The sequence below is a fragment of the Pteronotus mesoamericanus genome, unplaced genomic scaffold (genome assembly GCF_021234165.1).
Source record: "Pteronotus mesoamericanus isolate MK-2021 breed Mesoamerican mustached bat unplaced genomic scaffold, CSHL_Meso_final scaffold_408, whole genome shotgun sequence".
NCBI lineage: Eukaryota > Metazoa > Chordata > Mammalia > Chiroptera > Mormoopidae > Pteronotus > Pteronotus mesoamericanus.
The window spans coordinates 6107817-6120652 of NW_026555315.1; the positions used below are offsets into that span (position 1 = coordinate 6107817).

Consider the following 12836-nt stretch of genomic DNA (forward strand, 5'->3'; position numbering starts at 1 on the left):
CATTTGTTGGAATTCCAGTGATCATCTTTGATTATTAGATGTTCACAGCTGAGATATTTTGGTTTCTAATAGTAAGATTTTTAGCAATTTAATCTCAAGAACTCTGCTGGCTTTCCTTTCTTAAAGAGTTAAGTGGTGATACACAAGTCATTTAGAAGTTCAAGGAGGGCTTGGGTCCTGTTCTGAAAGAGAGGTCTTAGAAACTCAATAGAAAACTGGATGTATATGAAGGATCGGAGTTTCATATTGTCTGCATAGCCTTGAAATAGCCTTATTCATTCTCCTTTTTAGGCCTCCTGAAAAATCAAACAGAATAAATAGCAAATTAAGATGTATTCATATGTATCTGTATCTAAGCTGATTGCAAGGGGAAATTTTTTTTTTACATCAAATTAGTACAATAGACTAATGATAAAGGAAGAATACTTCCTCATTTAGTCAGAATGTTTTGTCTCAGGATCTCTTAGAAAAGCCATCTAGAGGGCATGGTTATCTCTAGAGAGGCTTTTAGGCAGTGAAGGGACATTAGTGTATTAAACTAGTTTATTCGGTTATAGTAGAAGATTGGGTATCACCATCTGAAAACTTTGGGTGTTTTTATTTCCATTTCAGCACTTGAATCTTAGAGGATTACTTAATTCAGTCAATGGAAACAAGTTTTCAGTGTACGGGTTTTTAACGAGTTTCTTGATAAGAAAGATCTTAGATTTCTTATATAAAGCTGTGCACACTAGGACCATTAACTTTTCTCTGACAGTGGGAATTTGCCAAATAAGTAATATTCTTGTGGGAAGCTGCAATATTGGAGTGTATTGCGTTCTGTCTCTGATACGCTCTACTGATTGATGTTAGAACATTTGACAACATGAACCTCAGTAGCTCTGATGTGAAGAGATCTAGTACATTGCAGTGGGTGTGGAGTAGGAGGGCAGTTTTAAGTTAAGCTTTCTTTTAGTGCTCATTTGATCAGCTTTCAGAATGCTTTGCAATTTTTAAGACTGCTTTTATTCAGGCTTACTTTCATATTTGTACCTCACTTTTTCTCTTCATCTCATAAAACCCACTATTTGATACCACAGTAGAATGCAGGCCTCAAGTTTTTAGCTCTCCTATTCTGCTATCTAAATCTTAACCTTGCTTTATATTGTGCTTCTGGTTTTTTTTTTTTTCCTTTTCTCATATTTTTAAAAATATCTCCTTGGAAGTACTGTTTTTTCTAGCATTCTTCATGCTGTGCCTCCAACTTTAAGTTATGATTTGAGTAGTATCCCTTTGGCTTGGGGTTGGGAAGAACTTTAAAATAAGTATTTTAGATATGTTCTGTAATACACTTGAAAAGGCATCATTGTGGAAATAGCTCATTGGGAAAACACTTAGGTAAAAACATTCTGAAGTCTATGAAATGGAATTTACTGGAAAGTTAGAGGTGCTGCTGTTTTCCTAGGTGCTCTACTTGTGACAGTTAAGTGTAGATTGAGCCCAGGGCTCAGCACATTAGAGACTTAAGGAAGAAATCATTTCTTCAATTTTTCCTCTGCAGTGGTGGTGACCGCGGTGGCTTCAAAAATTTTGGTGGTAAGTGCTGAGTATCCCAAAATGTTTCAGTGGAAATGCTATATAAATCTAAAAGCCACCAATATCTCGCAGATGCAGTCTAAGCCCTTTCTTACCTACTCTGTTGAGGCTGGTATGTGTTGTGTGCTTTAAAAAAAAGATTATATATATATACACACATGTATATATATCAAAGAAAACATTAAAAAGCCATAGTTGATCTCAGTCCAATGGATTTCTACACAGTGAATTTGCATGAAAGAGTCTGTGGTGACCAATGAATAAGACCGTCACTGGATTTTGACAGCACATTGTTTTAATAAAGGTAGCTGACATGGTGTTTTTAAATTGTTAGGGTTTTCCAATCAGCCTTCACAACCAGAGCTTAACAGAAGTGATACTAGCATAATGCCAAAGTGGCAGGTGATGTTTGGGACAAGTTTAAGGAAATACTGACATTCATCTTGATTTCTTAAACTTTTAATAAAACTTAATTTATATATTTACTTTGTAAATCTGTGATGGTTGACTTTCAAGGATTTTGGAAATATTGACGGTTATTATTACTGTTTTACAGTGATTTCTAATGAGTTGTATTAAATAGCTTTTTTTTTCTTTTTCTTTTTTTTCCTCTTAGGTCACAGGGATTATGGACCCAGACCAGATGCTGGTAAGATTTATGGTTTGTTTGTAAACTTTCTCAAAGTTTGTAACTTTGCCATTAAGAGAATGTTAGTTTTCCACTTTTTTCAGGGGAAAAAAATGTGTGTTTGGAGGAGTTAGTTCAGGAAGAAGATTTAATTTGATAGTGCTGTCAGAGCTGAGGAGCTTTACTTCTAAAGACATCCAAGAAAGGAAAGTTAATGGAAAGTTTGCTGGGCAAAATTGTTATATTTGCATTTTCCCATGCTCTGCATTATCTTTTGTGAAGAAATATTTGATTTTTTTTTTTACTCCTAATTAGCATTATTTAATCACTGCAAATCAGTTTTGAAAGAATTTGTATTACTGGGAAATTAGGAGTAGAAAAGCTTTAAGAAAATACTACATTGCATTGGTAGTCTCCATAGTGGGCCTAAGGAACCTGGATTCATAGATTAGAGAATTGTCTTACTCTAGGCAGCAGTCACTAATTTCATGTGGCTTTTGAAATTCAAGGCTACATGGAGCCTTTTGAAAGTTACGATTTAGAGATTAATATATATTGAATTCAGAACTTTTGTTTTTATTAAGATGCCAAAATATTCTATATGGAAGGCAGTTTCTGAATTATCCCTTCATGGACTGAATTTTTTACATCTTTCTTACTTTGTTGTACTAATCCAAAAGTGTGCATGTAAGGTAAGGTGAGTGTCGAGGTGCCTCCACCCTGCGGTATATACGGTGCTGTTGTAGTGACCTGGGAACCACCAGTTCTGCTTGGCTTGCTTGGAAGTCCAGTGTCAGATTGGGGGACTTGTCTATTAAAGAGACTTAAAAGTATTGGTTACCCATAAAGAATTAAAGCTCTCCAAAGAAGGGAGTGCTAATTTATAATTTTTCTTCCTCTCTCCAGGAGTTTGAGTTCTGTATCTGAATCTAAAGAGTGAGATTTGTAAGATCCCTTAATGGGTCTTGTGTATTTTACAATGTGGACTTGATCCACTTTATCTTAAATTTAGTTGTAAGAATTGACCAAATAACTATTATTGTCACCACTTTGCATGTTCACATAAAAGATTTTTCTTATATTGGTCCTATTTTTTGAAGGGGGGGGGTCATAGAAACAGTTGAATGTTGGACAACAAATTACTGTTCTTGATTATTAAGCAGAATGTAGTAAAATCAAGGAATATGTAAAATTAACCATAATTTTTTTTCCCTTAGATTCAGAATCTGATAATTCAGATAACAACACAATCTTTGTGCAAGGACTTGGGGAGGGTGTGTCTACAGATCAAGTGGGGGAGTTCTTTAAACAGATAGGAATTATCAAGGTGAGTGAAAAGCATGGCTTATGTAAAAAATATCATAATCACTTATATATTCTGGTTAAGATACATAGATTACATAATCCTCTATTCTAGTAAGGCTTCTCTCTGAAAATTCACTGATGCGCATTCTGACCCTTGGCTGTAGGCATTTGCTAAATACATGATGATTTTATTCCTTGGTTGTGTTTACCTTCCCACAGCCTTTTACAGCTTTAGCTTTCCATAGGGCTCTAAAAGTAGTCTCTGACTAGCTCCTAGAGTTGTGAGACCAAATGAGATTGTGAGAACATTTTATAGATTCTGAAATGCAAATATAGGCAAACTCAAGTTGTTACTAACAACTTTTTGTTTTGATATTCCATGTTTGTGATACACACTAGCCCAATTTATGATGCTTTATTTTATAACTTTATGGTTTACTTAAGTGTCTTATGCACTGTTTCATGCAAATATTGGGTTAACCGAAAAGTTCGTTCAGTTTTTTCTGTACAGTGGCTCTAGTAGTGCTCAGTTGTCTTTAGCTTCATTCAGAACAATTTTGTTAGATTGTTATCGTGACAACTGTCAGTGTGCATTAAAAAAATTTAATCAAAATAGATACATTTTTGTGTAGCCATTTTAATATTGAAGGTGGAAGAAAATAAGCAACATTTTAGGTATATTATGCTTTATTATTTTAAGAAAGGTAAAAGTGCAACTGAAACACAAGAAAGATTTCTGCAGTGTATGGAGAAGGTGCTGTGACTGAAAGTGTCAAAAGTGGTTTGCAAAGTTTCTTGATACTGTTGACATTTTGGCCAAATAATTCTTTGCTGTGGGGCTGTCTTGTGCATTGGAATATGTTCAGCAGCACCCCTGGCCTCCACCCACTAGAAGCCAATAGCAGGAGATAGCTGACATACTCAAAATACCCAAATGAGTAAAGTCATTAGTGAAAGTGAAAAATGGGTCTTTTGCTTCCTCACTGCAGCTTGAGATTTTAGGCTCTCCTTGGATCTGTGAGAAGGGAAGGACCATTTCCCCAGGAAAACATGCATACACTTCAGTTTTTGCTTGGAAGTCTAGGGTGTTCATAGACTATACTCAGGGACCTACGCATCTTATGTGAGAAAGTCCTGCGTTGTCAGGATTGGTTACCCAGGCCCTGACCTTGCTCACCTGGTTCCATGTCCTGTGGAAGACCAAAGCTTTTTCCTTTCAAGCTATAGTAGAATGTAAGCCCCTGTGCCATCTTTAACTCAGGGAATTACCCACCCTTTATTTCTGCTGGGCTTTAGGATAGAATTTTCTGGTTTTCCCGATGATAGTCCTCTGCTTAAAAACCCAAATCCTGGCTGGAGTTGGAGGTGGAAGAAGGTATAGAAAGGTGTAATGGGAAAACACACACACGCACGCACGGAAAGTTTTGGGGGGATAAAAGAAAAATGTGTGTATTATTTTATGGAAAAAACTGAACGGACTTTTTGGCCAACCCAGTATTTTTCATCTCTTCAACTAGAAGGTATCATTTAGAGCAGTGTTAGTAGATTGTAGCATGTGCCTGAAATCAGTTGACAGCTATTTTGTTTTTGGTGTCTCTAGAATTACTCATTTTTTCATGTTCTTCTTGGGAAGTTAAAATTTCTTAAGGAATTAGACATGAAATATGTAAAAAATTCATAGTTCTGATTAAGTAAAAATTCTCCTTTGTCTTCCATTCCCATCCTAGCCAAATCTAATGTGTAACCTTAGGGGTCGTCTATTGATTTGCTTAGTGAACATTCTTCCTGGCCTATTTTGTTTTATAAGGTATATATTTACATAAAGCATTATTTATATTTTTTGTGGATTTAAAGAAATTATACATAGATAAAACAGTATATACTATGTATCACACTTAGTTCAGTTTTCACATAATGTTATCTTAGAGTGTTTTCCTTTTTAAACTACAGATAATTTCATTTTAATAAAAGGTGCATAGCATTTTGTGGTATGGATGTGTGAATTCTTTTAAAATAATAAATTACACGGTTCTTGATCACTTTTTCTTAAAATGCTAACATCAGCTTATTTGTTCCTCAGACAAACAAGAAGACGGGAAAACCCATGATAAATCTGTACACAGACAAGGACACAGGGAAGCCAAAAGGAGAAGCAACAGTGTCATTTGATGACCCTCCTTCAGCTAAGGCAGCCATTGACTGGTTTGATGGTATATTTCATTCATGTAACTTCAGCATGCTTTTGGATAAATGTTTTCGTCTTGAAGTCAGAATATATTCTGGTAGACAGTGGTTATTTTCATGTTTACTTTTAATAGTGAATTTTATTAAATGTACAGGCCAGAGTTTTTACATACCTTTAGAAATGAGATGAGCTCTCTTGTTTTTGTGTAGAATATTTCCTTATATCATGACTTATGCTTGAGGTCACCCTGATACAGATGTAGAGGGTTGGCTTGGCTGACCCTGTATTCTTTTAAAATTTAGATTAATTTTTTTCCAAATACACAGTTAATACATAGAAAAAATAGTAAGATTTTTTTTCCCCCTGAAAATGAGAAAGTATGGGAAAATAGAAGGAGTTAAAGCAACCATAGTCCCTCTATTCAGAGATAACCACTGATAATATTTTTTACTAACTTTCCTTCCAGTTTTTAAAACTATTTTAAAAATAGTTTATCATTACATTCCAAATGTAGTTTCGTCTCATGTTCTTTTGAGGGGGTAAAATTTTTTTTATTGGAAAACAAATAATATAACTTGAAATGGATTTGAGACAAATTGTGCTATAAGCAGATTTTTCTTTAAGTGGCTAAGCAAGTTTAAAAAGCTAGTAACAATAAAAGAAAATGTCTCTGGTACAGGACCAGCAGTACAAAAAATTAGTGTGCGAGTACCTGGATAATATGCCCGTTTTGCAATAGTACAGCTTTTAAGCACATACTATTGACTGTCCATAGTTGACAGAGTCACAATTCCACACTTCAGCAACAATATGCTGACAGTCCTAAAGATTACTATTTTTTAAAAGGCATAGCCCAGATGTTCCCTCATTTGACCAACTCCATCTAAGTTTAGATAAGCAGAAGGGTTTAGATATATCCAGAGTAAGCCACGTACAACGTTTTACTTGATCGGCTTTCTAAAATAAGGTTTCAGGACAATGACAGTGAGATTAAGGGAAGAAGACATGTAGGAATGACGTCCTAATTACTGTACATACATATTTTTGACAGTAGGGGAAACCTTTTACAGATAAGTTACAAACAAAAGGTAAATAAACAATTGTACAGGAAATTGAACAAATTCTGTACAGTGTTTTTACTTTGCCGTCCTCATTTGTACAAACTATTTGTAGTTTACTTGACCATCACCATCAGTATCTCTCACCCCATCATTTCATCAACTTCTTCATCTGTTAACTTCTGTCCAAGGTTTGTCATCACATGGTGAAGCTGTGCTGCTGCACTAACATAGCCATTGCCATCCTCATCAAACACACGGAAAGCTTCTCTTAATTTCTTCACTGTGTCCTTCCTTTTTCTTGCCATCATTGTCAGGAATTTCAGGAAGTCAGTTGTGCCATTACCATCAGCATCCACTCTATTAATCATGTTCTGTAACTCTGCTTCTGTGGGATTCTGCCCAAGAGGCCTCAGTGCAGTTCCCAGTTCCTTTAGTGTTACAGCTCCATCCCCATCCTTACCAAATAGTGAAAAAGCTTTGAATTCTGCAATCTGCTCTTCAGTCAGGTGGTCAGCCATGCTGTAGGCGCTGCCAGTCTCCAAGGTGTGACCATATAACCACTTCACTTGGACTTCATGTTCTCTTCACTTAACATTTTAAGAGTCATTTCCCCGTGTTATAAATTCACCTGTCTTTTTCAAAATATAATTTCATTTTTTTTAACTTATTCCGAGATGAGATTGTGATACTGTATGAGTCCTTACCTCCATGTTCTTTACTTTTTGTGCTAATCCGTCAAGCCCCATCGCCTTGCTCTTGAAGGCTAGGTCCAGTCTTCTTGACTTCTGCTTTTTTAATAGTTTCTCTGAATCCTAAAGCAATTTCTTTTGCTCATTATATGTTTTAAAAATTATTGTGCCATTTGCCCACAGGGCCTGTGAACCTCTTACACTTAACTCCATAGTTCATCTTTTACCAGGTCTTTTTACAGCTTTTAAAATACTGGTCCATGAGTTGCTTCCTATGTCAAAGTGCACGTCATACCATCTGACATTGTGGAAAGTTGTAGGCCACAGTGATGAGGGCTTTGTCCTAGGAGCCAAGGCTCTTGGATCTATAAGGATTTTCTGAATCCTTGGGCACCTTTTCCTTATATGTCAGTTGTCTTATTTAATATAAAATAAAAAGATTAATTTCTGTCTCTAAAGCCCTAGGGCAGCAGACTATGTGTACATGTACCTCAGTAATCACATATACCCGCACTAGTTTTAAATAAGACAGTACTTGAATATGGTAAAAAAATTCCAAACAGGACCAAGAGGATAGTAAAAAATCAGTTTCCTTTCCACCTCTGACCCTGCCCACTGTCAGTGGTCTCGTTTCCCCTATTGAGAGTTCAGTAGTGTGTATACAAGCAGATGTGTGCATATAGGTACATGCGCACACTCACGCATGCGCACACACATTCCCTTTAAGAAACTGAAATGGTAGCAAACTGTAAACACTGTTCATGTAAAAATATTAGATGTGGGGTTTTTTTTCTTAGTAATAAATGACTGTATCCCAGTTACAGATCTGCTCTGTTCAGTAGATTATGTCACGTTTTAATTCTGTTACCTTGACTCTGGGAACACTAGTGTGTTTGAATTTCTGTGAGGACATGTCAGTTATTCCTCTGAAATTAAAAATATTCAAGACAGTTTAACCTTTTTCTTCAGAAGTGCAGACGTGGAGTAGCATTTCTTTCCCTCCCTCCTTCCTCCCCTTCCTTCCTTCCTTCCTTTTTTGTGTTTTTTAATTCTCACCTGAGGACATGCTCATTGATTTTAGAGAGAGAGGAAGGGAGGGGGAGAGAGAGGGAGAGAAACACCCATGTGAGAAGCATTGACCAGTTGCCTCTTACATCCTCCGTGACCTGGAATCAAACCTGCAACCCAGGCATGTTCCCTGACCAGGAATCATACCCGTGACCTTTCGGTTTATAGGATGATGCTCCAGCCAGCCAGGGCTGATGTAGCTTTTCTCCAAAATCATTTTCTTTTTTTTCTTAGGGAAAGAATTTCATGGCAACATCATTAAGGTGTCCTTTGCCACCAGAAGACCTGAATTTATGAGAGGAGGTGGAAGTGGAGGTGGGCGACGAGGTAAGATGCTTGTTGCCTACTGGCCTGGATATTGTATAAAGAGTTTGAATTTGAGTCTGTCATATGTCCCTGTTGTGTGAAGTTGATGCTACCTCTTGTGTGAAGTTGATGCTACCTCTTTCTCTCTTGTTTTTCCTTCTATGTTAAGGTGAGATGACATAGGAGATTAGGTAGATAAGGTGTCATAGTACCTAATAGAGTAGTGGGAGAAGTTTCTAAAAATCCCCTTGGAAAGCTGTATAGCGGATTGTTATTCACTTGGAAATCAGGAGGCAATCATTATGATACCTAATTGAGTGCTTAATCTGGCTAGTTTGTAAGTTCCCTGATACAGTTGCTGCTAGGTTGTTCATTCTGTTGGGTCTGATTCCTTAAATTTGGAGTTTGTTGTCTCACTTAACCTTTATTACTGAGATTCTCAAACTAACGAGAGTATTATAGAAAAGTTTTTAAGTGCATTATTGGCACTGTAAAGTGTGTCTGGGGTCATTCCCACATTTCCTGCATATACTGTGTAAAGCTTCAAATCAAAGAATCACAGAGGCCTACCATAGCCCTACCATTTATTTGGAGGGCGGGGGGCGGTGTTGTCTAGGTCCTGGTAGACACATGCTCTTAGTTCTTTCATCTGGTACCTTTTCTCTGCTTTGTTGATGTCTGCTGCTGATTTTTGTCCCTTCCCTCCCTACATCCCCCAGGCCGCGGAGGATATAGAGGCCGTGGCGGCTTTCAGGGGAGAGGTGGAGACCCCAAGAGTGGGGACTGGGTTTGCCCTAATCCGTAAGTAATCCATTTACTGTGGTGAGAGTAGAATTTAGGATTGAGGTTGGAAGGTGCAAGACGGGGTCTGAATCCATTGGAAGCTTTTGAGGAGCATTTTTACTTTCCTTTTTTCTCAGGTCATGTGGAAATATGAACTTTGCTCGAAGGAATTCTTGTAATCAGTGCAATGAGCCCAGACCAGAGGACTCTCGTCCCTCAGGAGGAGGTAGGCTACCTTTTTGGGTCAGTCTTTTAATAACATCTACATGATATTTATCTTCTGACTAGTATTACAGAAACTTTATTGTTATTTTGCTGACCTCATTGGTTTGCATTTCTACCTTGCAGATTTCAGGGGAAGAGGCTATGGTGGAGAGAGGGGCTATAGAGGTCGTGGGGGCAGAGGTGGAGACCGAGGTGGCTACGGAGGAGACAGAAGTGGGGGTGGCTATGGTGGAGACAGAAGTGGGGGTGGTGGCTACGGAGGAGACAGAAGTGGAGGTGGCTACGGCGGAGACAGAAGTGGGGGTGGCTATGGTGGGGACAGAGGAGGTGGCTATGGAGGCGACCGAGGAGGTGGCTATGGAGGCGACCGAGGAGGTGGCTATGGAGGCGACCGAGGAGGCTATGGAGGGGACCGAGGAGGCTATGGAGGCGACCGAGGAGGCTATGGTGGGGACCGAGGCGGCTATGGAGGCGACCGAGGAGGCTATGGTGGGGACCGAGGCGGCTATGGAGGCGACCGAGGCGGCTATGGAGGCGACCGAGGCGGCTATGGAGGTGACCGAGGAGGCTACGGTGGGGACCGAGGAGGCTATGGTGGAGATCGAAGTGGAGGGGGCTACGGAGGAGACCGTGGTGGCGGCGGCGGCGGCTATGGTGGAGACCGAAGTGGAGGCTACGGAGGAGACAGGAGTGGTGGCAGCTATGGAGGAGACCGAGGTGGCTATGGAGGCAAAATGGGAGGAAGGTGAGTATTTGAATATACCTTTTACCTCACTGCTCCTAGATTTTAAGGACTGAGTCCTTTTTGTCATATTTCCTTATTGTCCAGTGTTTTTGGAAGTTGAATTTTCTATTGGCAGTTCTGTCGATTAGGGTAGAGAAGATCTATTTAGTTGCCTGCTTAGTAGTTTCTAAAAATTATTGTTTTGAAAATTGTTACTCATAAATCTTTTTTTTTTTTTTTTAAGAACTTATTTATTTATAGAGAGAGAGAGGGAGAGAAACATCAATATGTGATTGCCTCTCGCACGCCCCCTACTGGAGACCTGGCCTGCAACCCAGGCATGTGTCCTGACTGGGAATTGAACTGGCAACCCTTTGGTTCGCAGGCCAGCACTCAACCCACTGAGCCACACCAGTCAGGGCTTACTCATAAATCTTTATATGAGTGTGGGTGTTATTCATTCTCATAGCTAAAGATAATTGAGATTGAGAGGTAATTTGAAACTGTGTAAATTGGGGATTTTAATCTTAAGTGGTGGGATAGAACACACCTCTCATAGTGGTGTGCTCTTTCAGATCACACGTGCTGTGCACCCTGCAGTTGCTTTTCTGGTGATTCTGGTAACACTTTTTCCAGATGAAACTCACTGATGGTGCTAATGGGAGTGTGTTGTGCAGCACACGTGAATGGTGTAGAGGCAGAAAAAAATTGAATAACCAGTGATATAAAGAAATTTCAGTTATGACACTAACCATTTGTATTCCAGAGGTAGTATGGGATAGTGAGAATTAATATAGCATGCCATTACAAACATGGAGTTTGGAGACAAACTGGGTTCAAATCTTGGCTCCACAACTTACTAGCTATGTGACCTTAGACAAGTCACTTAACCCTTTGGAGCATTAGTACTGTCGTGTACAATGGGGCTAATAATATCTCCTTCATGGAGTTGTATTAGATTATGTTATAAAAGTAACCGACCCATAGTAAGTATTGCGTAATTGTTAGCTATTAATAATTATCATCATCTATTCAATACTTCTTAGCATATGGCAGATCCTGTGGAGGTGTCTGTTTATACAGGGTGGGGCAAAAGTAGGTTTACGGTTGTGAGTATGTGAAACCCAGGAGTTTATTTATTGTACTGTTGTACTATTTTCCATAACAATTGTAAATCTGCTTTTGCCCCACCCTGTATCTTGGTTCTCGTCCTTCTGTCAACCTCATAAAGTAGGTGTACTTCCTGTTTTACAGAGTTAGGAACATGGAGTAACTATTGCAGGGTCACATGGTAGGTGGTAGATCCAGAATTCTTACATGAAAGTGTGTGTTTGCTTATTCCACCATGCCACTGGTCTGTTTAGAGTACTGGAATTGGTGTAGTCTCTGACCTCCTGAAAAACCACAGTGGTGTGGAGTCCTTATTCTAGGAGGGAAATTTTAAGGGAGTTGGTAATGGTAAAACTGCTTTTAGGAACTTCATGGGTCTTAAAGCTGATACAACATGTCTTATGCACATTGTAGGAGTAGAGAAATAAATCAGGCGTGGTGCCGTCCTTGCAGAAATTTTCAAAGTGATACCAGTCACCAGCACCCTGAAGTGTTTGATGCTCCCCTTTGGTAGAAAATTAAAATTTAGTCTGGCTCTTTATTTTTCATTCCTAGAAACGACTACAGAAATGATCAACGCAACCGACCATACTGATGACTGTTTTGAATGTTCCTTTGTCTCTGACATGATCCATAGTGAAATTGCCAGAGTTTTGCCTGCTGCTTTCCTCGTGGCCTCTTCTTGGGTAGTGAAATTAAGTGACATTTGGAATTTTATTTGGGTGGGTGGGTGGGGCTGGGGCAGTTTTCTTTTAGTAATGTTTGTTGAAATTTTCCCCTTTAGTTTCCAACTTTCTCCTTCCCAACCCTTGAAGCTAAGTGCGTTGTAAAATATTGCCAAAATGGAAAGTGTTTTGTAATACTGCAATAAAGGCTGCTTGTTTTGTGGATTTTTGTACATTTAGTGCATTGTTCTGTTATGCTTAGGATTCAGTTATAGCAGATTCTAACTCTGAAGAATCAGGAAATGAATTCTACTTCATTAAGTTAAAATGTTACTTTGAACAACAGTTACTGATCTTCTACTCTGTTTAGAATAGCAGTTTTTAAGAATGATTGCACATCAGAATCACCTGAGAAAAGTGTCAGAATTACAGATTCCTGGGCTTCATCTCAGGTCTGGTGGATCAGAACTTGGTGGGAGTGTGGGAATATAGGACTGAGAATCTTTATATCA

The 12836-nt window shown here is 38.7% G+C and overlaps 2 protein-coding genes across 2 annotated transcripts in view; one reads left to right on the forward strand and one right to left on the reverse strand.

The window, feature by feature from the left end:
- Positions 1 to 12376, forward strand: part of TAF15 (TATA-box binding protein associated factor 15) — a 30881-nt gene extending 18505 nt beyond the window's left edge. The window contains exons 8-16 of the mRNA XM_054593163.1: positions 1541 to 1575; positions 2192 to 2224; positions 3421 to 3530; positions 5589 to 5718; positions 8746 to 8838; positions 9537 to 9618; positions 9738 to 9826; positions 9949 to 10570; positions 12215 to 12376. Coding sequence (XP_054449138.1) covers positions 1541 to 1575; positions 2192 to 2224; positions 3421 to 3530; positions 5589 to 5718; positions 8746 to 8838; positions 9537 to 9618; positions 9738 to 9826; positions 9949 to 10570; positions 12215 to 12254 — 1234 coding nt within the window. The 3' untranslated portion in view covers positions 12255 to 12376. The remainder of the gene's footprint in view (positions 1 to 1540; positions 1576 to 2191; positions 2225 to 3420; positions 3531 to 5588; positions 5719 to 8745; positions 8839 to 9536; positions 9619 to 9737; positions 9827 to 9948; positions 10571 to 12214) is intronic.
- LOC129086576 (calmodulin-alpha-like) lies at positions 6895 to 7274 on the reverse strand. The gene has a single exon (XM_054593164.1). It carries the CDS (start codon positions 7270 to 7272, stop codon positions 6895 to 6897), a length of 378 nt encoding a protein of 125 aa, XP_054449139.1. The 5' UTR covers positions 7273 to 7274.
- Positions 12377 to 12836: the final 460 nt, after the last annotated feature.